The 25468-nt window shown below is 39.7% G+C and overlaps 2 protein-coding genes across 3 annotated transcripts; both read left to right on the plus strand.

The window, feature by feature from the left end:
* The first annotated feature begins 946 nt into the window (after nt 1-946).
* On the plus strand, nt 947-8695 carry cops2 (COP9 signalosome subunit 2). The gene is made up of 13 exons (XM_085156777.1): nt 947-1114; nt 1593-1706; nt 1808-1885; nt 1975-2100; nt 2194-2283; nt 2369-2446; nt 2724-2898; nt 3032-3210; nt 3630-3682; nt 5978-6075; nt 6159-6241; nt 7133-7191; nt 8093-8695. The coding sequence occupies exons 1-13, from the start codon at nt 1061-1063 to the stop codon at nt 8235-8237; spliced, it is 1332 nt and encodes a 443-aa protein (XP_085012903.1). The 5' UTR covers nt 947-1060; the 3' UTR covers nt 8238-8695.
* A 117-nt stretch (nt 8696-8812) lies between these two features.
* secisbp2l (SECIS binding protein 2-like) lies at nt 8813-25361 on the plus strand. 2 transcript variants are annotated; one of them, XM_085156718.1, is made up of 18 exons: nt 8813-9074; nt 11869-12071; nt 13410-13737; nt 13855-13993; nt 14555-14778; nt 15471-15495; nt 15644-15759; nt 16070-16180; nt 16285-16395; nt 17000-17167; nt 17336-17477; nt 18435-18610; nt 18692-18824; nt 18932-19094; nt 19778-19998; nt 21823-21977; nt 22097-22316; nt 22773-25361. In XM_085156718.1, the coding sequence occupies exons 1-18, from the start codon at nt 9054-9056 to the stop codon at nt 23366-23368; spliced, it is 3252 nt and encodes a 1083-aa protein (XP_085012844.1). In that variant the 5' UTR covers nt 8813-9053; the 3' UTR covers nt 23369-25361. The 2 variants fall into 2 exon arrangements, with proteins under 2 accessions (XP_085012844.1, XP_085012851.1); XM_085156725.1 differs by having other exon boundaries at nt 15647-15759.
* The last annotated feature ends 107 nt before the right edge of the window (nt 25362-25468 follow it).

Raw genomic sequence — 25468 nt, forward strand, 5'->3', positions numbered from 1 at the left:
ATTAGAATATTTTGCTTTCTATTTAAAAATCTAAAGAATTACATTATATAGAAAATGCAATGACTGCCTTCCATGATAAATGACTGGGGATAGTGCCCAACTATGGCACATTAATACACACACATTTGCACATGGAATATAAATATGAACCTTTTTGATACTTTAAAACTTAGTCAGTCTGTGACTTTAACTTTCTTTCCTCTAGTATTGATGTTAGTGATTCATGTCTGGACATTGTAAATATTATGGCCAACCTGACTGCGCAGGATGATCGACTTTAGTTTTTCACCCACACTCATCGGGATTTTAAAAAAAAAAAAAAAACTTATGACACATAACTTGATGACACAGAAAGATGATTGCGTAAATGTTTGCAACGGGAACTAAATCAGTTCAGAAATCAAATCTTTCACACGGTTCAATGTGGAATGACCCCCAGAGTGAGACAGAGAGGCTAAAGAGGGAAGACATGCTGCCAACGGGCTCTTTGTGTGGCAGCCAAGAGTGTTGAGGAGTCACGAAATCCTGTTGCCGTGAACTTGATTCACAGAGCTAACTGAAATCTAACAAACACAGATAGAATTTAAGTGGATATTAACTAGCTGAAAAAAAAGTACATTATACATTGTACTTATTTGAAAAAAGTACATTTTTTTTCAAATACTACATTAGTATTAGTACAATGTTAGTGCGCTTAAAGGCCAATTAGATTTTTTTAAATCTAAAATAATAAATCTCATATTCTTAGTGATAAGGTTTGCCTTTGAAATCAAAACACTTCAGTTTAACCATAGTACTTGAGTAAATGTACTTTTCTTCCACTGACAGTAAATCTAGTCAACAAGTCAAAAGCATTGTTATAAAAATTATCTTACTGTCATGTCACGTTATGACGTCCACGTGAAACCTCACGTATCAGTCGTGATCCAACAGCGCCATCTATAGACGGAAGTGTACCCTGCGTCTTACCGCCCCGACCCATCACCTCACTGCTGCAAAACACAGCACAGGCCGGGCTACAGTAGTCTGTCTGTGAATAACAACAAGGAACACCAGCAAGATGTCTGACATGGAAGATGATTTTATGTGCGATGATGAAGAAGATTACGACCTGGTATTTATAAATAAAATTATTCTGCTTGCTTGAATATTGTTAACGTTTGTCCGCTGAGCGCTGACACAAGTCCCGACAGTACATGCTAGCTAATGTTAGCGCTTTAGTTAGCCTGCTGGCTAGCACCAAGTTGACAGCGAATGAATAAGGTTAGCTTCCTAGCTGGCTATCCATAGTTGGTTTTGGCTGATATGCTGCTAACTGATATTAATATACTTTAAACACGTAGTTTAAAGCGTATCCAGCTGTCATTTGGATTTGAACTGCAGTCATGAAAATCAAGTCAACTGGCTAGCTAGCAAGCATGACAATAGCTAACATTAGCTCATGGTTAATATTAATAGAATATTTTCACAGGCGGTCTGACATGCTTAGTTTTTGCGTTAACTTGCTGAGAGTTTGTGGTGAACATGTGTTTTATACGTTTGAAGTGACTTTTGCGATCTAAGTTTTTACATTCTTGTATACTTAAACTTAGGAATACTCAGAGGACAGCAATTCAGAGCCAAATGTCGACTTGGAGAACCAGTACTATAACTCCAAAGCCTTGAAAGAAGATGATCCCAAAGCAGCGCTCAGCAGTTTCCAGAAGGTGGAGTCATACGCCAGAACAATAATTTCTTCTCTGTAGCTCTCTATTCAGGTTACTTAAAAATGGAATTTACTAACATATGTTGACTTTGGTGTGTTCAGGTGCTGGAACTAGAAGGAGAGAAAGGAGAATGGGGGTTCAAAGCACTTAAACAGATGATCAAAATCAACTTTAAGCTGGTATACTTTGTAAAACCTTTCATCATTGTCTTTTACACTTACCCCACAAATTATTGAGAGGTGGTTTAATGTGTTTCTCAACTCTGTAGACCAACTTTCCAGAGATGATGAACAGGTACAAGCAGCTTCTCACGTACATAAGAAGTGCTGTTACCAGAAACTACTCAGAGAAGTCCATCAACTCCATTCTGGACTACATCTCTACCTCCAAACAGGTGTGGATAGACTGTTTGACATGCATATGTTTTGGAGACTTGAAGCGTTTACCGTGTTCAGTGTTTTCTAAAATCTACTTCTCTTGTCACTAGATGGACTTGCTACAGGAATTCTATGAAACCACACTGGAGGCTTTGAAGGATGCAAAAAATGACAGACTGTGGTTCAAAACTAATACAAAGGTATACAACGATTTCCCACTGATTCCAGGTAGTCTTAAATAATTCTCTAGTAAAATAAATGTTCAGACTTTATTTTTTAATTCAGTTGGGGAAACTGTACTTGGAAAGAGAAGAATATGGGAAACTGCAAAAGATCCTTAGACAACTACACCAGTCCTGTCAGGTAATTTGTTCTGTTAATCTTTATTTTGCAGAATGTGGAATATATGTCTTTGGTTTTATCACAGCATTGTCTTGTAGATCTAATTAAATGCAATGTGGTTGCCCGGTTACTTCAGGCTGAGATAATATCCATTTTTTAATTAAGAGGTCAAATAAGTCTTAATTCACTACTTTTGTTATCATGAAGCTGCTGGTATGTTAGAAGCGTATGTATATTTCACAATAGTAATTATTTAATAAATGGCTGCTTCTCTTCTTTTTTTTTTTATGAACTACAGACAGATGATGGCGAGGATGACCTAAAGAAAGGCACACAGCTGTTGGAGATCTATGCTCTGGAGATCCAAATGTACACAGCACAGAAAAACAACAAGAAATTGAAAGCCTTGTATGAGCAGTCCCTTCATATTAAATCTGCCATTCCTCATCCACTCATAATGGGAGTTATTAGAGGTATGAAGGTGTAGCTCACAGAGCAGTTACATAGTTTAATGTGCAACTGCTACACTATATATTCTCAAGCTTTTTGCTGCATAACCTGTGGTTTTTTTTTTTGTTTTTGTTTTTTTGTTGTGGTCCTGGCCAGAGTGTGGTGGGAAGATGCATCTGAGGGAGGGTGAGTTTGAGAAAGCTCACACAGACTTCTTTGAGGCCTTTAAAAACTACGACGAGTCTGGAAGCCCACGAAGGACGACATGCCTGAAGTATCTGGTCTTAGCAAACATGCTTATGAAGTCTGGAATTAACCCCTTTGACTCTCAAGAGGTGGGAATTAGTTGTTTTATAATTTTTTGTAAGGTTGCTTTCCGTAAATGGTGATAGAGTGTATCTAGTAATATAAACAACACACAGATTAGCTGGTTGCCATAAGTTTTTGCAGGGTTTGTTGTTGTTGTTATTTTGAAAAGACATCCAGTGGATCTTATTCATTAATTTGTAAGTTGAACTGTTTTTACACGAAAAAAGTGCACATGCAGAATTACTGAAGCATTCATGAAATGTGCGAACTGCTAATATTGTTATCAGATTCATTTGATTTTATGCATGATCTGAGGCAAGGCTAAAATTTTAAATACTGATCAGTCACAGATTTGTGCGTGTAACATTCATATGCATTGTTAATGAATAAGGCCCAATATGTTTTATGCTTAAGCTGCAAATAAGTCCTTTTTTTCCCCTCCAAGGCCAAACCATACAAAAATGACCCAGAGATCCTAGCGATGACAAACTTAGTAAGGTAAGCATGCATTCATATTCTATTCACTAATAGTACAGCATGCATCACAAAGTTAGTTAAGCGCACAAATTGTTAAACATAAAAAATAGTGCAGGTGTTGTTTAATCCAAAGACACCTTTTCCGCTAGTACTTACTCAGATTGACTCAATGCAACTCGACTCTACTCCGTTTTGGTCATTTTCCTTTAGCTGAAAGTCCCTCGATGACATTTGTATGCAACAGGAATACCACAGCAACAGTGATGGTATATATTCTGGTTGGTGTATTGCTTTTTGTCAGACACGGGGACCATGGTGTTGTTTTATTTTTTAGCCTTTTCTCGTGTTGTGGGGTTTCAAAAATGTCCGGTTTGATTTTCATAAACGAGATGCTGTCACGCCTCATTGAGCGAGATCACTGACTAGGCAATCGGTGGCTAGTCTGTTGATGTCACATCTTTGGATTGCCTCAGATCAGTTGGAACCCTGGCTGAATAGGTTTAAAAAAAGTACCTGGTACAGGTACTAACATCTAATGGAAAACCCTAAGTCGGTACTAGTTAACAAGGGCTATAAGTTATTACATGTAATAAGAATAATCTAGTCCTGAACGGGTCTTAAAATGAGTTAAATAGAACATCAGATGAACTATAAAGTATGACATATTATACTGTGTCGTCATTTATTTAACATAAAATAGGGCAAAATGCAGAACCAAACATGCGGAAAACAAAGCTTTTTTTAAAAAAAAAGAGGAGTTCATTGTTGATAAAATGACTGCAAGGTGCCCAGGTCACGTGGCACTTTGCAAGGCAAGCAGACCGCCCCCGTGCTTGACAGTTGATATGAGGTGTTTTTCCTGATATGCTGTGTTTGGTTTTCTTCAAAGGTTGTGCTTTCTGTTATGGTCTCCACCTTAGCCTCCTCTAGCCAAAGGATATTGTTCCATAAGTCTAGTGGTTTGCTCAGATTCACTTTTGCAAACCTAAGCTATGCTGTCATGTTCTTTATAAAGAGAAGATGTTTTATCCTCGCAGATCTTCCAAACAAGCCATACTTGTTCAGTCTTTTCCTCATTATACTGTCATGAACCTTGACATTTAACGTGTTAACTGAGGCCTGTAGAGTCTGAGATCTAGCTCGTGGATGTTTTTTGCAAAATCTCTGAGCATTCCACAGTCTGACCCTGTTGGGATGTTCACTCTTGAAAAGACTTGTCTTGAATTTTTTCCACTTGTGAAAACAGTGGTATGGCAGACTTCATATTGTTTGGAAATTGCCTTAGAAACCTTCCTAATATGATGAGCAGCAACACAAAAGATCATTGATGATGCCTTTCCTCCTTGGCGTTGTGTTAACACACACCCAAATGCTCCAAATCGCCAAAACATCTGCTTTCATAGAAGTGGTCACACTTGCTAATAATCAGTTAATCAAGCATATTTGATTCACAGCACATGCTCCTACTTACCTTCTGGATTTCTATGGAAATAGTAAGGATGTATTTAGTTTTTCTCAGACATTGCTTCTGCATTTTGATTTAGTTTTTGTTAAATAAATAATGACAATGTAGAACGTATTGTTTTGTAGTTCATCTGAGATTATATTTACCTACCTGATCCTTAGTAGTTGTATTTATCTGCTAAGGGCCAGATTGTTTTTATTACGTAATGATCTCTATGATCACTGTGTGGTTGTTGCTTGCACAGTGTCTCCAGCTCCGTCACTAAACCGTGTCTGTAAGGAGAGAACAAGCTTTAACACAAAAAGAGACACTTAACTGGCAGAGATTGCCATCAGTCCCAGGCACATCATGTATAAAAATCATTTCTCGGAAATCCCACATTCTATTCAGGTTTATTTAGGGTGTGTGGGTTAATAATTTAAGTTGTGCAATTGCGTGCTAGTTGTAATCGTTTTTTATAGCCTGAACAGTGATATATTAACAACATTAGTGGTAGTAGGCTTATTCATAGCAGCTCGCAAAGCAGTAAGAGGATTTTTATAAATGATCAGCCCATATTTTTTTTTGTCTTCCTGAAACTTTTACTGGTCTTCTGCTTCCTAGTTTACACTCTTTAGTCTGCATGTTTGCATAAACAACAGGCACAATCTTGTGTTCTACGATTAAATTTAAGACTTATTACATAAACAAGAAGCTCGGAATGCACGCTCAAAACTGCAATAAGAATAGTGTTTACATAAAAATGTAACATTTTCACAATGTGTTTGACAGCTTTCAGGATGAGAGTTTGTGTGTGGGTCACGGGGACACCATAAATAGAGTAAAACAACAGTGACTGTTTTCCCTTTCAGCGCCTACCAGAACAATGACATCACTGAATTTGAGAAAATCCTGAAAACAAATCACAGTAACATAATGGACGACCCTTTCATCAGAGAGCACATAGAGGGTGAGTGGTGAACGTGACTTCAGTCCACGTGCTCAGTGAATGAGTTTGAAAAGTGTATCTGATTATGTGATGTTCTGTTGCAGAGCTCCTGCGCAATATTAGAACTCAAGTACTTATTAAACTCATCAAACCGTACACAAGAATACACATCCCTTTCATATCAAAGGTAAGACCAAGGGCAATAAAGTTGTCCCATACATTGACTCTGTCTTTAATCTTTCCTCTTTAGATAACCATTTACGCTCGTTTGAATTTTTTTTTAGATTTTAAATGGGTTCTACTGAAAACCATTCACTCATATTCAAGACGAAAAGGCTGAATATGTACAGAACAAAGATGGTGTTCAGACAGAATCTCATGTTGAAATGTTGTTGATTCTGGTTATACGTCACATTCTTTATTATCAGTCTAGCAGTCTTCGCTTTCACAACTGAACACAGTGTATACACTATGGGAAGAAAGGTGTAAATGTGACTCAGGTGTGCAAAAAGCTCCATTATTTTTAGTTTAACATCATTGCCTTGGAATGTGCAGCTGTCATTCCGGCACAGATGAAAGGAGCTGATTTACTGGGAGGCATACACTTCTGACTGAAAGGAAAATTTGGTTTCCCTTCCCAGTCTGTCACTGTACTTTCAGTCTTTAAAGATTAATGGAATCAAGTATAACAGAAGTAAATAAAATACTGTTTTGGCATCAACATAACTTTATCCTGATGAAATCAGCATATGGAAGTCAACAGGTATATAATCACATTAATGGATCTCCAGAAAGAAGTACTAAAATAGTATGGTTCTGTGGTATAATATGTAAAAGTGTGAATTCAAACAGAAAAAAGAACTGAAATGTACATTGTAGGTTTATTTCCTCTGTTTATTTCAACCTTGATTAGCAACGTTTGGTTTAAAACTTAAAAAACAGAAAAGAGAGCTAAAGTGTCTGATAAACTGATAATCTTCACACAAGTAGGGAAATTACTAATAATTCAGAATGTTCAGTTATACTTGCTGGCGTGCATCTGAGCGGATCGGTCTTAACTTCTTCCTTTGTGTTTCAGGAGCTGAACATTGATGTGTGCGACGTGGAGAGTTTGCTGGTGCAGTGCATCTTGGATAAGTAAGCTTCTCACATGTGTGCTGAGAAATTGAGCAGACAGAAAAATCCTTCCTGTAGATAGATGTACTTCCTCATATTTTGCATCCTTTGGCCCATAAAGGAGTCAGGCGGGTATGAATAGACAGTTTCAGTTAGATCTTTAGTTTAATTTACAGTCTTACTTTAACAGTGACCTTACGTAAATGCTTGTGTAAATGACATGCCAAGATGTGAAAACAACACACAGCGTGTTTTTACTTTTAGTCATTTTCTTGTTTCATCTGCAAGGTTTTGCTACAAGATTGAAAGTATCAGGAAAAGAAAAACCACAGTTATTATTTTCTTTTCCTAAATATGGTTTCAAAAACTGAAATCTTTAAGTTTTGCTTCTTTGTCTTCTCAGTTATTCTGCCTCCGAAGGGAGGGCGTATGTAATCGCTTCCCTCTGCTTGTTCCTCTGTTTGTCTTTTTGTTAGTAGTCTAGTGTCCACAGTTTTCAAGATATCAAATTTTGGGTGATGTTAGATTCCAATAATGAGCTGATTTAATTTAGGTGGAAATCAGGTCAGTGTCAAGTTCAATGTAAAAATCAGTAAAAATGTTATATTACTCACAATTAACAACAATATTCTGGGTCTTGGAGGATATTAGTGATACAATATGATTACTGATGTCATCATATTGTAATAAAAGCAAAAAATTTAGTATAGCCGTTGCTCTTCGGTGGGGAGTTACATTCGCTGATTGGTCTTGTGTTCTGTATTTTCTTATGTGTTTTTATTGTATTACATGGTAATGGTATTTTTAAAAATAAAAATTGCATTTTAGTGCCGCACTGTTTAAAAATCCTCTGAACTTCTATATAAAATCAAGTGGAAGTCTTGTAAACACACTGATACTTTTTTTTTCTTTTCCTTCACAGCACAATCCATGGACGAATTGACCAGGTGAACCAACTACTAGAACTGGACTACCAGAAAAGAGGAGGGGCTCGTTACACAGCTTTAGACAAATGGACAAATCAGCTGAACTCCTTGAACCAAGCCATTGTTAGCAAGCTCACATGATGGCCTGTAAAATCAAGAGACAAGGAGAAATGGCATGTTTGAATACATCCATAAAGTTATGCTACTGTGCTCCTTCAAGTTTATCCTCTGAGACAAGAGGCACAGCACAGGCTTTGAGAATGCGTCAATATCAAGAAGACCTCCAGCACTCTTAAGACAGTGTTCAGAGTGTGTTGTTTTGTGCTGATAAAAGGAAATCACTGGCACTTGTTTTTGTTTTCCGTGTTCCTAATTGGCAAATCCTTCCATGTCAACACAAAGTTGCTTAAGTTGTGAAACAAAACCTCCAAATGTGTATGAAAACCTGTACACAGTATTTTAATGTATGCTGTTGCCTGTTGGTAATAAAGATTTCTCTCAGCACTAAATGAGTTCAGCTGCCTTTGACTAGCTACAACCTTTGTGCTTTGGGAATTTGATCAAGTAGAATTGAATAAATAAAGGTTTTGAAACTGTTAGCATTGAGATTCATGAGCATTTTCTTTCATGTTACTTTGACTTCCCCTTTGAAGATATTTTTGTGCGCTCGTGACGTAAAACGGTTTCCAGTCGCTTGAAACTTTTTGGACCTCAACGGCTTCCGTTCCAGGTGACACCCATTTTCCCCCTGACAGCAGTCCGCTCCTCGACACCAGCTACTCTGCTGAGAGCCCAGCTAGCTGACGCAGCAGCAACAGTTAACGGTGGGAGTCTGCTTAGAAACTGGGTGTGAGTGACTGTTGGTTATTAATATTTACAATGAAGAAATTAAAAATACTTCAATCCTGACGTCCACACTGTGGTCGATGACGGTCTGGCGCGGCGTCGGTGACTGACATGGACGCGAGTGACAACAAGGTACAGTTTATTTCAAATTGGTGTGGTTTTTTTTTGGAGTGTTGCTAACGCTTTAGCCTTTAGAAATTGATAAATAACGTTAGTTTATAATATCGAGGCCCCAAAAATTCGGATCATTTTTGCATTGCTCTTAAAGCGATAGTGTAATTCAAATGGCTTCGTTGTGTAAAAGAGCTTTTTGGTGTCATTATTCGTACTAACGCTACAATGAGCTTCGGTGTTTTGTCAAGCGACAGCAATAAAAGCACTCCTCTTATTTGGCTAGGAAGCTAATAGTAAAACGGCTAACGGCATTTAAAGCGTTAGGGGCGATTTTTTTTAAAAAAGGTAGCACACGGTGTGTTTGTTCTCTATTGTTCCAGCATTTTTGTTTCTGGTCATTTTTTGTCTTGGGAATATATCTGTGGCAGTACTCCTGTGGTTATGGACAGACTTGCTTAAATGTTAGCACGGCTTGCTAACCAAAGCTAACACCTTTGCTGTTCTTTGAGGGTGCTTGTCATTTTAGTCTGAGCGTTAGGCGTTAGGTGGGAGCTAGCAGTACTTTTTTTTTTTAATTGACTGTGTAATTGTGATCGTAATTTCTTCGAGACTTCAGAAAAAGGATTCAGTCAGGTGGGTATGTTTGCATGAGTGCTGTTGTCATCGGGGAGGCGGAGAAGTTTCATGGATCGTCAGCAGAGGAATGTCTGGTTCTTCTGCATGTCTGTCATTCCTCTGACGCTGTTAGCTATGCAGAAAGTTGACTTTTCTGTTCGGAGGCTTTTGTTGCCAGTCTCTCAAAATAACCTGGCATCAAAATCGCTCCCTCCTGGTGATTTTTCTGGATGAGACAGGTCAAATGCGATCCTCTTTTCTAAGAAAATACATGTGACAATGCTGATGATGTTGCTCTCCTTATTTATGTGCAACATTCTCGCTGTCCACCCTGGTTTCAGCACACAATCGCATGCTGTTTGCCGGTGTTTGACAGCAGCTGGTGTGAGAATAAATGCTTGCACAAACAAAGGCTTGTGAGATCAGTAGCCCCCCAGTCCATCATCCCCAAGGGATGCACATCTGGGTCTGACCTCATTGCCCTTTTTTCAATCACAGCTGACGCATTAACCATCTCAAAAACGAGGTTAAATCAAGCTATGAATTCTGACCAGCTATGTCTTCCTTCACATTGTTAGCTGGATTCTCTACTACTGTTCAAAATGCAAGATTCACCCTGAGTGCACGCAAGGCCTCCATATTGTGGCTTGGCTGATAATTAGCTTATCCTGTCGTACTGTCCCTACTTTATCCTCTCAAACTTAATCCTGTAACATCATCCTGTCAGCCATAGTATGCAATCGCATACATTTAGACCTACTGCTGTAGTTCTGAACTCCGGTGGAAGTATCATTCTGGTCATGGACATTGCTACCGTTCTCTGGGGGTCTGTGAGTTTCAGAATCTTTCACTTATGGCTGTGTGATCGTCACCAAACTGGCAGAGCAGGCTCCATTTACCATAACTCTCTTTAGATTTAATGAGCTCCATAGGTTACATAAGAAAAGGTGGGAACTACCCACAGACAATAGCAGTGGGAGACAATAGCTGTCTGTGACATCCCCTGGCTGCACTGATACTCCATTCATGCATCCCGACCACAGTTTCACAGAAGTGAGGGGCCATCTTTGTACTCTGAACCCTGTCACCTCTCTTCATCTTTTGCAAAATGGCAACTTAGACCAAGGTCTCAGAGGTGTGTCCGGCTCTTGTAAACAATAAAGGAAAAACTAATGACGCACAAGAGGGGTAGTTATATTTGGTCCGTAGTGCTTTACTTAATATTTTGCATTTTGTTAATATTAATCAAATTTATTTCTTATTATTTAGTGTTTTGCTTATTTTTCACCAGGACCTCTTGTTTGTGTATTTCGTCAGACAAGCATTTAAGGAGCATGTAATAAGCTGTAAAGCGTCTTTAGCTTTGACTGTATGACCGCTATTGCCCTAAAAATAGAAATGAATAGACATTGCTAGTTAGGTAACACCCATTATAAATGACATAAATGTGTCATAAAAATATTCCAAACTCCTCTTGGCTTCAGTCGACCATATAAACGGCAAGTGTTCTGTGTATGTCTCCCTTCCAGTTGGGTGTTAAGTCATATTTGATCTCAATGAAGTTTTATGTCCTTGTGTTAAGGCCCTCCTGTTTGTTTGTTTTTTGTTTGTTTGTTTTGTTTTTTTAGCTCTTTAAGACTGTAAACCAACAAGAACTGTATGAGGAAATGTGTGGCATAGTTTATGATTACTACAAAACACATAACACTGGTCAGTCTGCTGGTAGTCAGTGAATTGCACTTTGTCTCTTTTGGATGTTTGCTGCTATAGTATTAATGTTCCTGGGTATAAATTGTCCTCTGTCAGTGTTGTTTTGCAGTGTTTTTAGAATTACAGTTGTAAAGTGTTTCCATTAGCTAGAATGTTTTTTTAACATGAGAGCGATAGCTTATCAATCATCACAAACCTGCCCGAGCAGAGAACATAGAAGGGTTTTCATGATTATATTGTTATGGCCTGTTGCTTCATTCTACAGCTATCTCAAGTAGGTGTGGGGTTGCAATAACAGTACAATAATGTTATTCGTTGCTCTCTTTAGTTACATGTGTGGAAAATGTGATCAGCTGGCTCAGTGACTGGTTAGAATTTGACAAATAGATCTTAGGTAGAGATATGTTTCCGTCTTCTCATGGAGCCAAATATTGTCTGCCTTTGCTCAGCATCTGTCATTAATCTTTCTTCATTCGTCTCTGTGCAGAATGTGAAGCTTTCACCTGAAGTGGAACCGTTCATCCCACAGAAGAAAGGTCTTGACGGATCACTAGTCAGCATGAGTCTTTCTGGCGAGGCAGGTGGAGGAGGGGGCGGAGGCATAGGAGGCAGTGGAGGGGTGGAAAGTACTCCCATTCCAAGCTACCTCATCACCTGCTACCCTTTCGTCCAGGAGAACCAACCCAACAGGTAGTGTCACTCTCCCAAAATGAGGGGACATTTGGGAATGGTTGAAACCTTTAAGGCTGAAACCCCAACTCTTGTCTCTGAGCTGATGGGACTGTGGTTCTAGTTCAGGATAATTATGGATTTTTCCAGTGTTGCTAGTGTTGAAATATCGTCCCCCCCCCTGTAGCATTGTGGGAAGTCTGGTGACTTTTGAACTGCATAAGAACAATCTGCTCTCTTCTAAACTGTTCACCACTACTTCTATTTTTGGAGTAACTCATTTATTCTTTGTCACTAAAGTCATTGAAAAAAACACATATTTCATTCCCAGTGTTGTGCTTCACAAAACGAGATGCTGATCAGATCCTTGAAACAATGCGCTGATTCTGAACCATTACATTGCTCTGTACTGTAAGACTGTTTAATTATGAATGGAAACCTCCATGGCTTTAGAGAATTTATATCGAGGGGTTCTCTGTGTTTCCAGTCCCTCTTTCTTTGTCCTGAGTGATCTGTTATATCCTGCGAACATCCGTTCTTTTGTTTCCTTCCCTACAATTTGAATGCAAGGAAATGCCCACTATAGCAGGCTGGCTGTGAAAATGTCAACTGGATCGTTATCACCATTTGTGTATTTTGTGCATGTACCCTCTTACAAACCAGCATTGCATATGATAACCTTTCCATTATAGCCCTCTTATTTTGTAGAGGACATATTAATCAGCCGTGCTACATGTTTTTAAAAAAAAAACGAAGACACATTTTAAACACTGGAAACAAAGTCCACAAAGTAGAGATGCATTGGTATCTAAAAAACAAATTTCAGTATTTGCCGATATTTAGCTAACTGACTGTTAGTATTATCGATAAAAGGGAACAGCATTTACCAGTGTCAGTGGGCAATATTTAATTGTGTCACATTAGCCTTGCAGTAGTTGAACTTTCAAAGATGGTTTGAAGAGGTGAAGACTCTTAAAACATCAGGCCAGAATTCCAGGATTGGTGCATCCCCAGTGTAGATATGTACACAATGCAGTGATGAATGCCAGAAAGAGTTATGCAGAGTATTTATTTCTCTTTCATATACCATATACCTACTTGGCTGTTAGTTGACCTGTGTTAAGATGACATCTAGCTCATGCAGCGTTCTGTGGCGTACTGTATGTTGTTGTTTAGTGTGCTCTGGGAAGGGAGTATTGTTCTGTTTAAGTTGTTACAGAAAATTTTAAGCTGGCTTTAGACAGCTTTCCACAAAAACCCAGTGGTGGAGAAGACATGCTTGATTTTCATGGTTGCGTTTAGTTGAAAGGGTGTAATATTGGTAATAATCCAACATGTCATTTTTCTGCTGCTCCACAGGCAACATCCCATGTATAATGGAGGAGAGCTGCGCTGGCAGCAGCCTAATCCTACCCCTGGTGGTCCATACCTGGCCTACCCAATCTTGTCTTCTCCCCAGCCGCCTGTCTCTAATGACTACGCTTACTACCAAATCATGCCTGCGCCATGCCCACCTGTGATGGGCTTCTACCAGCCCTTCCCTGGCACCTATCCAGGTCCAGTACAAGCTGGAGTGGTCAGTCCTGTGTCTGCAGATGTCAGTGAAAGACCCATGGCACTGGGGCCAGCATATGGAATGACCAGTCAGCGGGGGAGAGGGATGGTCCGGTCTAATGTTCTCCCAAAGGTGCAGAAGATCAACAGCTTTATTTGGATTTTGTTCTACTGATGTTATTCCACACTAAAACGTTTGGCCCATTTATCTCTATCAACTTTGTGAGAATGCTCTTTCTTTGTTCTACAGCAACATTTGGGTGTGTGCCAGCCTACAAGAGGTCGTCGGCCTCCAACCAGGAGTGTAGCTGTACAGAAGGAGGTGTGCACCTTAGGGCCGGATGGCAGGACTAAAACCGTAATGTTGGTGGATGCAGCACAGCAGACCGGTACGAATACTGTGGCTATAATTAAAGATGTGTTTAATTCCTAGCACTCAGGCTGTATGCAGGATTTATGTAACAATAAACAATGTCAAATAAGAAAGACTTTTAAGTCTGAAGACTGAATAATCTGAGTTCAAATATGACTAAGGTCAGTCATGTTCCTTTTTTTCCTATCACTTGAAGGAAACTGAAGTTGAACACATTCCAGACTTTGTTAGAGTTAATTGCTTTACGTAACAACAAGACTCTTTCCTGTCAGCGAGGAAGTAGGACACAATACCAGTAAGAGCTTACATGTTGGTGATGTCTGTGCTTCTAAAAATAATAAAAACCAAAAAAAGTGGAATGCTGATTTTCTAGTTAGAGAAGTTAACCTTTCGAAGACAAGTATGTCAGCAATATTTCTTTTGCTTGAGTGAGCTAACAAGCCTGTTTAAATAGTTTGACTCCACAGCTGGGATTTTATAACCATATAATAATAAAATGTCACATTGATGGTCGGAGTAAAGTTGACTGAAGTTTTATTACATTTGACGGTCTAAGTTTCCTCTACCTTGTCCTCAGATTTCCCAGGTGAGGTATCAGGGCGTTGTGCTGCCGAGCGAGTAAGTCCTCTGCTGTGGAAAAACCGAACAAAGAGAAGACGGGCTTCCCATCCAGCTGAAAGCTACAACGAGACTGGTGCAAGTGAAGCCGATATAGACAGTGATAGCGGCTACTGTAGCCCCAAACATAACCAGGGAACCGGGGTGATGCAAAGAACAGCAGAGAACACAGCAGCACCCATGGTATGTTGCCTACTGACAAAGTCCTCCAAAACCACTTACCTTTGAAATATATATTTTATCAGCAAAGGATATTTTTAACTCTAATCATGTGAAGGATAAAATAAACAAAGCTGTACAGATATAAGATGGGAAGAGGAAGTTGAATATTTTTAAAGTCACACCGAAAGGTCAGTTACAGTGTCTCTAGCTTTAGTAATGTGATATGTGGCAAAATATGTTCTGATGTGTACTTAGAGTGGAACTTAAATGATTGCTTTAGAGCAACACACAGCCTAGAAGCTGCATAAGCCTAAGGACTAACGAGCGAAAGTGATAGATATGAATGTAGTAAGTTTCTGATTTTATGAAGGTAGCATGTGCATTTTTCATCAGATGTAGCTGAAATTAATTTACAATTTTATAGTAAAGGTGTTGAGGGTACTTTGAATCGGAGGATTTGTTTTTGTTATACTTGGAAAAAGTATAATAAAAGTATAATGTAGTATAAAGTGCCACATTTCCAAATTTCTCTTTTAGTCCATTGTTTCTTTTTCATGTTTGCTATTATAGTTATAATAGAGCTAATTTAAGTATATAGCAGAGCTAACACCAATGAGGGAGCTGTACTAAAGTCTTTAAATTAATTTGCCCACGTAGTGAAACACACAAATGGCTCAGCTTTTTTTTTCTTCTTTCGTCTGTGTGTGTTATAGGGAGTAGAGGCTGGTGTAATGACTGGTAAGTTTGGCCTAAGATAATTACTGAGCTCACCTTCACTTTGTGTTTTATACTGATATTTATTACGTATCCTGTAGTTATTGTATTAAAAAGGATGGAGGTGCTCCTTTTGCATGAGAAATACTTTTCCCCCCTTTATATTTACTAGCAGGTACCTGGGTAAATGTAGCATCTCAGGCTACCTCAAAGTGCTGGGTGGACAGAAACGGTCAGTTTCACAGAGCAGATCAGAGGAAGAATCCCGAGCAGAGAAACTTCTCACAGGTAAAATAGATCCCAGTGGAGCAGAGACAGACTTGTTCAGCATAACATACTTTAAAGAGAAATAATTGTCATGTTTCAAAATTACATAAATCATTAGCATTCTTTTTTTGTTCTTGTTGCCATTTTTAGATGCCTTGAAATACTGAGTCAGCTATATGTGTGAATTAGTTTATTTTGCTCTGGCCTCCTTTCCCAACAAGTTCCCCTCCTTTGATACTAGCTACACAAATAGACCGGGGTTGAGAAACTTGTTGAATACCAGTGGTACCCTGTCTGACTGGTGTGTTCACTCTCTGTTTCTGCCTTTCAGGATTACCACAGTGGGTGTCAAGGGCGTATGCCACTCAACCAGTCGGAACAAAGACATCCGCCAGTAGCAGTCACAGGCACAGACCTCACTCCAGAGCCCCTCTACTTTGAGGTGAGCGAGTGTTATCTGTGAATATCTCAGTACTGTTACCATGACATGTCTTTTTTTTAGAGAATTTGAATTTTGTGCCAAATGGATTTCTGTGGATTTGCTAGGATGAAGATGAGTTTCCAGATCTTGCTTCTGGTGGGGCCGCTCAGCGCAGCAACAAACCAGAATCAACTCCAGCTCAGACACATACGCAACCTAAGCTGCCCAAAAACCTGGTAAGGCAAAACCCCTTTTGAACACAGTTCTCTGTGCCATCATTTGAATATAAGGGCTGTGTATGTGTCCTTCTTATATCAGGCAGTGATACCATCCCTGACATAAAACATGAACAGATTTGCCATTCTACTTTGTCTACATTAATAGTTAAATGTGATTTAAATAAAGCAATTCATTTTATTTTTTATAAAAAAAAAATAGGAAATGCGAACTTTTTGATATAGATGGATAACTATTCCTTCATACTTTGTGTATATAAGTGTCCAGCAAGATTTCTTTATCTAACTAGTGTCAGTGCACATCACGTCCTTAAATAAGTACAAACATTTGGAGTGTGTCCTCCTACTCCCCATCACTCAGTTGTGACACCATTATGTCTTTCAGTGTGTAAATGTAGTTGATAATTGAAGTTGTAAATGATTGGGGAAAAATTGAGAGTACAGTTAAGATGTACCAAATCACACACAGGGTGGGGAAAAACGTTTTCTGACAGCTGGATATTTTGTTGTTGTTGTCCCCTGATGGTTGTGTATCAATGCAGCCAAATCACCAAATATTGTACTGGGAAATCTTTGCTAATGTGTGCATCTACTTTTATAACAGCTGGAAAATCTGCCAGAAAACTCCCCTATCAATATTGTACAGACACCCATCCCCATCACCACATCTGTTCCGAAGAGGGCCAAAAGCCAGAGGAAAAAGGCTCTTGCTGCTGCCTTGGCCACTGCACAGGAATATTCTGAAATCAGCATGGAGCAGAAGAAACTACAGGTATGAACTCTGCTTATGTTCCCTGGGCCGGAACAGGCTGGAACTCACCACTTCATGGCCTTAAAATATTATATTATTATTATTATTAGCACACAAACCTGGTATTCTTCAGTTGTAATTAACCTTTTAAAAATTCTATGTACTTTTTTTTCTCTTGTCATCTGACAGGAAGCTTTTATCAAAGCAGCAGGGAAAAAGAGCAAAACCTCTGTGGAGCTTGACCTGGGAGACATGCTGGCAGCTTTGGAGAAGCAACAGCAGGCTATGAAAGCCAGGCAACTCACCAATACCAAGCCACTGTCTTTTACAGGTATCGGGAAAGTTAATCATATGTTAAAAAGTGGCTTAAAACCTACAATACAAATTGGAAATAAGGATTTAAGCTAAATCTATCAAAAGTAAGCTCTTTACTTTGAGGCTTGTAGTAGGTTGTGCTCTGTAGATTTGTAGTGATTGTTGCCTAATGCTGCAGAATTTGTGTTGCTGGCTTGGTAACTGTAACTGACTGTTACCTCTGTGTCCAGACAAACCAGGGCTGCACAATTATGGCCAAAATTATATTTACGATTATTTTGTTCAAGAGCATCTCTTAGAAGAAATAAAACCCTTCAGAATGAAGTCAGAACACTGCTTTCACCATTACAGTGTATTCCTGTTGATCTTTCTAAATGAATCTTAGCAGGAAAGTAAGATGAACTCTTTCATTCCATTAATTATACCCACATGATGGATGTGAACATACGCAGCAAAGCATTCAACAGCTATGAGATCCCTTTTATATCCTGTGACGTTTTGCATACAGCACGAGAGGAAACGTCTTTCCTAAAGCATTTGTTACTGTTCTTAGTGGACATGGATCTTTGGCATTAATTCTACTGCAGTTTGTCGTGTGTTTTCAGGCAGTTTGCAGGATAAATCTGAAGTACTGCATTTAACAACTATGTAGCAACTGGCTGCTTTGAGTTACAAGCTCTTTGCCTTCTGCTGTGCATAAAGTGCAGGAAACTTCAAGCTGCACACAGTGGGGAGCAGCTGTGATTGGCATGTGGTCGATGTTAGGCAGCACTTAATTTGCTTTGCATTTTTTTAATTGGCAGAACATGGAATTTAAATGTTGCCCACCTGCTCATGTTCATGTAATTGCAGGAAGCAAAAATCGTGATCAAAGATAAAAATTTGATTTGTCATGCAGCCTTGAACCAAACATCACGACCCCTATGTTCACACACATCTACATATACTTAGATTTCATTCTCTTTGTGTGCAGTTGGAACGACTACTCCCTTCCACAGCTCAGGCTTTACCAGTGTGCCGTCTATGTTGAGGGGTCATCAGCAGTCGCACTCGACCCCACATAATGCCTTGGACTCCACTGCGCCTCGTATAAAGAGAGGGAAGGAGAGAGAGATCCCCAAAGTCAAACGACCAACAGCCCTCAAGAAGGTTAATAATTTAAGAAAGTATATTAAAGTTCTCTTTAAGTACCTTTGTGTTAGACATTATTTTTTCTCTTTGTTTATGTAGATTATTTTGAAGGAACGTGAGGGGAAGAAAGGGAAGCCATGTGCAGAACAAGAGTCATCAAGTCATGACGAACATGGGGATGAGTGTCTACATTTTACTGATGATCTTACGCAAGAGCCTGCTTCTCAGGAAGGTCAGTGTCATTACCAAGAAGTGAAGTAATTCAGTACCCACGCTTTTCTTTTTTAATCCATTATAAAGTTCCTCATTCTTATTTGTGTTCTGTTTTTTGTGATCCAGAAAATGGGCTGAGTGTGCCCAGTGATACATCCCTTTCCCCAGCCAGTCAGAACTCTCCTTACAGCATCACCCCAGTGTCCCAAGGTTCTCCTGCCAGCTCGGGTATCGGAAGTCCCATGGCTTCAAATGCCATCACAAAGATCCACAGCCGACGTTTCAGAGAGTAAGTGCTCACTATTACCCCGCGTGACCTGAAAAACTGTGACTATCGAATGGGGCAGACCTTTAGTAAGAAATGCCTGGAATGTCTGCAAAAACCCAGTGTGGTAACAACACTGGTTAGTAAAGCAAATACTTGCCCCACTCAAAAGTCACAGAGCCTCGGCTTGTAAGACGCATACTCTGAATGTTATCGGGTGTTTTTAAGGGCGGATCTGTACAATAAAGAATTGTAGAGTATGGCACAGATGCCAAGCGCATTGTCCTCTCTCGGCAAAAATGTATGCCAGCGGTCACAAATACAGCATTGTCCCTCTCTGGCCCCTGATGTGGGCCTATTGTGCCAACCCACTCGTCTAGAACAGATTTAGCTTTTAAGTCTTCAAAAGGCCTCTGTAGCCCCGCTCCTCCTCTCAGCTATGACCCCCAGGACACTTGTTCCTCAGACCACACCAGTAGAACTTCCAGTAGCAAAGTATAGTAGCATAAGCATCATGAACAAAGAGGCAAACAAAGCTGTCCTGAAGAGCTGCATAAACTTTGAAAGTCATTTAAAGTCAGTCCCAAGTAGATATCTCCTAGTCCTTTTTTGTTAGCCATAAAACACTCTTCAATTAACTGTTACAATTAAAAGAATGTTTAGCATTTTATTGTCATTTTCTTTCTTTCTCCCTCCCTCTTCTGCAGGTACTGTAACCAAGTGCTGAGCAAGGAGATCGACGAGAGCGTGACTTTGCTGCTACAGGAACTGGTTCGCTTCCAGGAGCGAGTCTACCAGAAGGATCCGACCAAGGCTAAATCCAAGCGTCGCCTGGTCATGGGTCTCAGAGAGGTCACCAAGCACATGAAGCTTCATAAGATTAAGTGTGTCATCATCTCTCCCAACTGTGAGAAGATTCAGGCCAAAGGTGATTATTGCAGTACTACTTCCAGCATCAAGCCGTATTAGGTCATATTGTCTAAGGTCTGACCAGCTGAGCTGCCAATAGGTTTGAGTTCATATGATTATTTGTTAATATATTTATGTTGCAATTGGAAATCAGTCACATGTTGCAGCTAACAGAGAAATGTCTGTTTTTAAGGACCATTACAGCAGTTGTCATATTTTAGCTCTCCAGCCTGTTTTAATTCACTGTTTGTGGCCTAATAGAGTCATTTTCAGAAACAACAAAAAAATAAATGATAAAAAAAAGCTATATAAAAAACTATAATACTTATTTAGCACTAAACAGCTCACACACTGACTGAGCAATGACGAAGCTCAACCAAAAATGGATTTAAGACGAGGAATGCAGTACCTGTGTTTGCTAGGCCAATGTGGTTATTTTGTTGCCACAAGATATTAGAGGTACTATTGCATTACCACAAGTAATGTAGTAATGTGTGACCATAAGATCAAATGCACATAGCCACATGTTAGTAATGCATGGCCACAAGATATGTCATGTCCTGCTGGCCATACTGGGCAAGCTCTGCAGTTATTATTATATGAAAGCCAGTTTATCTGCTTTAGATTCATTATATTTTTTGAGATCTAATTAGGGCAGGTTATCATCATTGATTTCTACAACGAATTCAATTCTGATTCACAAGGTCTCGATTTCATTTGATTCTGTTCGATTTTGACTCGGACAGTCAGAAAAATCAGAATTATGAGCATTTGTCTTGGACTTGTACTATCTAAACCTTGTAAATTAAAAATATTTAATTCCAAATTATTTGACTATTTCTTTGCAATTAGATCGTTTACACAGAGTTTGTATGTACAAAAGCAGAGCTGACACTTGTTAGACTTAATCAGAGGTGCAAGCGCTACAGCAGATGCCTTTGTGTCAGAGTAATTGAGGATAAAACCAAAAAATATGAAGGAGATTTTCCTGGCCAGGCTTTTTATAGCAGATAAGCACCTTGAAAATATTCTGCAGTAGATCAAAAACGGAAGGAAGTGAAGTGAAGCAGAGCAAAGTTACAGAGGTTTTATTAGAGACACAGCAAAGTGTTTTGTGATTTGGCATAATTTGTAAAAGTTTACATTTCTTCAGTACTGAACAGCAGAAATTAGGCTTTCTTGTCGGGGAGAAAAAAACAAAAAAACCCAACACTGAACACAACAGTAGACTTGACCATAAAAACAGATCTTTGATGGGAATCTGGTCTTGAAGTAATGTGAGAGTGAGGAGGAAGTGTGATTGTTATCATGGTGGAAGTAAAATGGCAAAAGTAAGAGGGAATACACGACAATGTTTTTCAAACATGACGCGTAGTTTTGGTTTTCTTCTGCTGCTGGTTCAGTGAATTTTGGTCAGAGAGTAACAAAACGTGCAGTTTGGGAATCTGTGAGATATCGGCTTTCACCACCCGGCGGTGTGCCGTTGTGTGACCGGGGGAATCTGCGCTTTGTGTTTACGTTTTTGCACGGAGTCTGTTTACCTGCTCTTTAATCGTTTGCCGTTTTAGCTATCTGGCGGTTGTTGAAATTGTTTTGTGAGCTTTAAAGATTCTGGTGTTTCTGGCAAAATACATTTATATTTAAAAATCCATGCATTGTACTGTGTGCACATTTTATTTATTTTACCACGGTGTATTAACCCATGATCGTCACTCATGTCACTGTGGGAGCTCCAAATGTAATGTTTCTACTGTGTGTGTGTGTTGGTTTTTTGTTTTGTTTAGTTTTCTCTTCTTCCCAAGTGTGATACATTTGAGTCACTGATTGTTTTTCTGTGCTGCAGGTGGTTTGGATGAAGCTTTATACAATGTAATTGCGATGGCCAGGGAGCAGGAGATCCCGTTTGTGTTCGCCTTGGGCAGAAAAGCTCTCGGACGCTGTGTCAACAAGCTGGTGCCCGTTAGTGTTGTGGGCATTTTCAACTATTCTGGAGCTGAGGTAGGACACTCATGTCATTTTAAACCTTTATCCACATAATCTGCCCAAGTTGGTGATGATGATGAGCTCTCTGGATCTTTTTGTTTGTTTGTTTGTTGTTTTTTAAATGCCTTTCTCAGGGACTCTTCAACCATTTAGTTTCTTTAACCGAAGAGGCTAGGAAGGCCTACAAGGACATGGTGTCCGCTCTGGAGCAGGAGCAGGCTGAGGAGGCTCTGAAGAATGACAAGAAGGTCCCTCATCACATGGGGCATTCCCGCAACCACTCTGCTGCTTCAGCCATCTCCTTTTGCTCCATCTTCTCTGAGCCCATCTCAGAGGTTAATGAAAAGGAATATGGTAAGCCCTGTTTCTGTTTCTTTACTATTTGTTTTATGTTATCAGTGTTATCAAATAACCTCTTTGGCAGTAGTAGCTGGTTGGAGTAGAGTTCTGTTTATCTAAATGTACAGTATACTAGTTGTTACAAACCTAGGTTTAAAGGTCGAACAGAATTTTCTGTGGATAAATCCTGGGGATGGTGAGATGATTAATGGGGAACCAAGGTAGGCAACACTAAGGTTTAGAGAAATATGGTTGTTTTCTTCAACTTTTCATTAATTTAGACTTTTTTCCTGAATAAAATTCAGATAGTTCTATTTGGAAGTATTAACAACTCAAACATGTGAAAAGTTGGGGACCACTGGTGTAATGTTTTTAAGATATTGTGTAGTGTGTAGTTTGTTGAGTTAGTTTCCTCACCTGTAATGTTGGTGATCTGAGAAAATGGACCATGTGGTTGTATTTTTCCTTCAGAGACCAATTGGAGGAGCATGATGGAGACTTCTGATGCCCCAGAGCCTGTAGACAGCGAGCTGAGTCGCCCTTTACCCTTAACAGGCACCCAGAGAGACAGTCAGGCTCCGCCAGTTACCAACAACACCGCCCCTCTTGGCGCTACCGTTCCCCAGCCCAAGGCTCCGGCTCCAGAGAGAGATGAGGTCCGAGCTGACGACAGGCTGGAGCTGGCCTCTCAGCAGAGCACAGAGACAGGCTCGTTGGATGGAAGCTGCAGGGGGCCGCTGAACTCATCCATCACTTCCACCACTTCCACCCTGGTTCCTGGGATGTTGGAGGAGGCTGAGGAAGAGGAGGATGAGGAGGAGGACTACACTCCTGAACCCATTTCTGTAGAAGTGCCCACTCTGAGCAGCCGCATTGAATCCTGGGTGTCCAAGACCCTGGAAAACCTCCAGCTGGGAAAGAGCCAAGAAAGTACTGAAGAGGAGGAGGAAGAGGATGGAGAGGAGAGGGTACAGAGTGAGGATGATGAGGACCTTGATTCAGCAGAGATCACAAAGACAAAGATGGAAGGCAAAGAACAAGCGGAGGCTAAAAAGCCCACTGGTTGAAATCACTTACACACGTACATTCCCTCCCTCTCACACATCGCTCTTCACAGCAACCAGCAGCCCTCCTCCTTTGTGTCTAGCCCCTGACACAAGTCATAATCTCAGGTATCCACCCAGCTGACCAATGCTCTCTCTCTCACTCACTCACACACACACACGCGAACACATTACAGAGAAACTGACCAACGTAAAGCCACACAGAGTCACAGACCACACAGAGTCACAGACCACACAGAGTCACAGACCAAACAGCTAACAAAGTCTGAGGGTTATAGATTCACACCAAAACTCATCTGATGATTTTAAAAGGATGCCCTCTTTATTTTTCTTTTCATTTTTTTTGGCTCCATAACCTGCAACACTTGAATATAGGGTGGAGCGTTCCCTCCTCCACAGCTGAACTCTTTCAGAGTCAGGAACATTTGTGGGAGCGAGCGATGAGCGCTCAATGACGTTGAGCTGGTGTCTGCAGCTCACAGAGGAGGAAGGTTGGAACCTTTCAACTCACATCTTAACTTTATTCAGAGCTCGGAGGGTTTTCAGCTCTGCAAGTATTTGTGTGTTTGTGTGTGCGCTTTGGAGGCAGAGTTTGTATTTATTTTGCTCTGTCCTTTGGCTTTAGCTATGTAAATAATGTGTGTGTTTAATTTCACCTCACTGCTCCAGGAGGAAAAGAGAGAGAGAGGGCGTTTCTTTATAACTGCTTAGTTGGCAATTAGCTTTCATCACCGAATATTACAGTGTCAGGGGTTCTGTCTTTGTACCAAAACCACTCCCACGCATCAGTTGTCTGTGTTTTTTAATGTTTAAATAAATAAGTGTCTCATTCTGTATTCAGATGATTTAAATTACTTAACTTCTAAGAAGCAAATCAAGCTTTGTGAATATAACCTTGTCTAGGTGGTTCTACTACAATATGTAATGTTTTGTCATATTGATCTTGCCTATTGTCAAATTATTTGGGATTTGTTTTCCTCTGAATGGAGTCCTAGTTCCTAGATGCTGTCCATGCTTCATAAAAAAAACAAAACAAAGAAAAATGCTCCTGTATTTTTTTTTTTTACTCACTCGTGTTCTCTGATGGCGGGGCTCTCAAGCCGTCTCTTACCAAGGTTCCTAGCATCATTATCATCAACACTGAGATCTTTAATCAATCCCGAAAGTACATTTTCCCTAGTAAATTATGAGAGACACAACTTCGTTGTTACTTTCTCAATAGTAAAGCACTGAGCCTGTGTGTGTAGTTTACAGCTTCATGAAATAATTGGGAAACTGGATGCTGGAAGACAAACGTGTGAACTAAAGAAATTTGTCTTTGCCCCCCCTCAACCAACATTTGATTAAAACTAAAATCCACAGTGCTCCACTACCGCTAGTTAAATAAGTCATCACCAAGTCATGCACATACCTTTGTAAATATAATTGTACAAAGGAGATTTTGATTTTGCATTGTATTAAAAAATACAATCATCCTGTTCTTCAAGCCATTTGGTGGGTTAAACATTGTAATAGTTGGAATCCAATTAGATAAAAGTATTCGATCGTGAATCATGGAGAGGTGTTGGCCCCTCGATAGTGATGCAGTACGTCAGGCTGTATGCAATGTGGAGATGGGACGCGACGGTGTACTGAATATCATACTTGGGATTTTGAAAGTATTTCTAGTTTGATTCAAGGTACGCCGTGTAGGCATTTTTTTGGTATGACTTACATCAAAGTGTTTAAAGTATGTTATTTGACAGCAAATGTGTTTTTTGCACTATGTAAATACAGTACTGGTAAAGGTCTTGTAACTAATGTGAACAAAGAAAAAAAAATGGTTCAATGAAGTACTTTTTTCAGCGTGTTCCTCATCTTTACATGGATATTTAAGATGGTCTCCTTAAGACTGTACATCATTAACAGCATTGTTAGAGGCTGTTTCTCATTACCCTGTTGTCACTCTTAACCTATGGACTGATGATTAACATCATTAAAATGTTGTTTAAGAAAATCTTCTGACTGGTGCCTCATCTTCTCTCCATTGTTGACCTAATTTGGGTTTATTTATAAAGAGGCAAATGTGTGTTCTTTCATAAACACATGCAGCCTGAAGATCCC

This window comes from Neolamprologus multifasciatus, chromosome 1, assembly GCF_963576455.1.
Source record: "Neolamprologus multifasciatus chromosome 1, fNeoMul1.2, whole genome shotgun sequence".
Lineage (NCBI taxonomy): Eukaryota > Metazoa > Chordata > Actinopteri > Cichliformes > Cichlidae > Neolamprologus > Neolamprologus multifasciatus.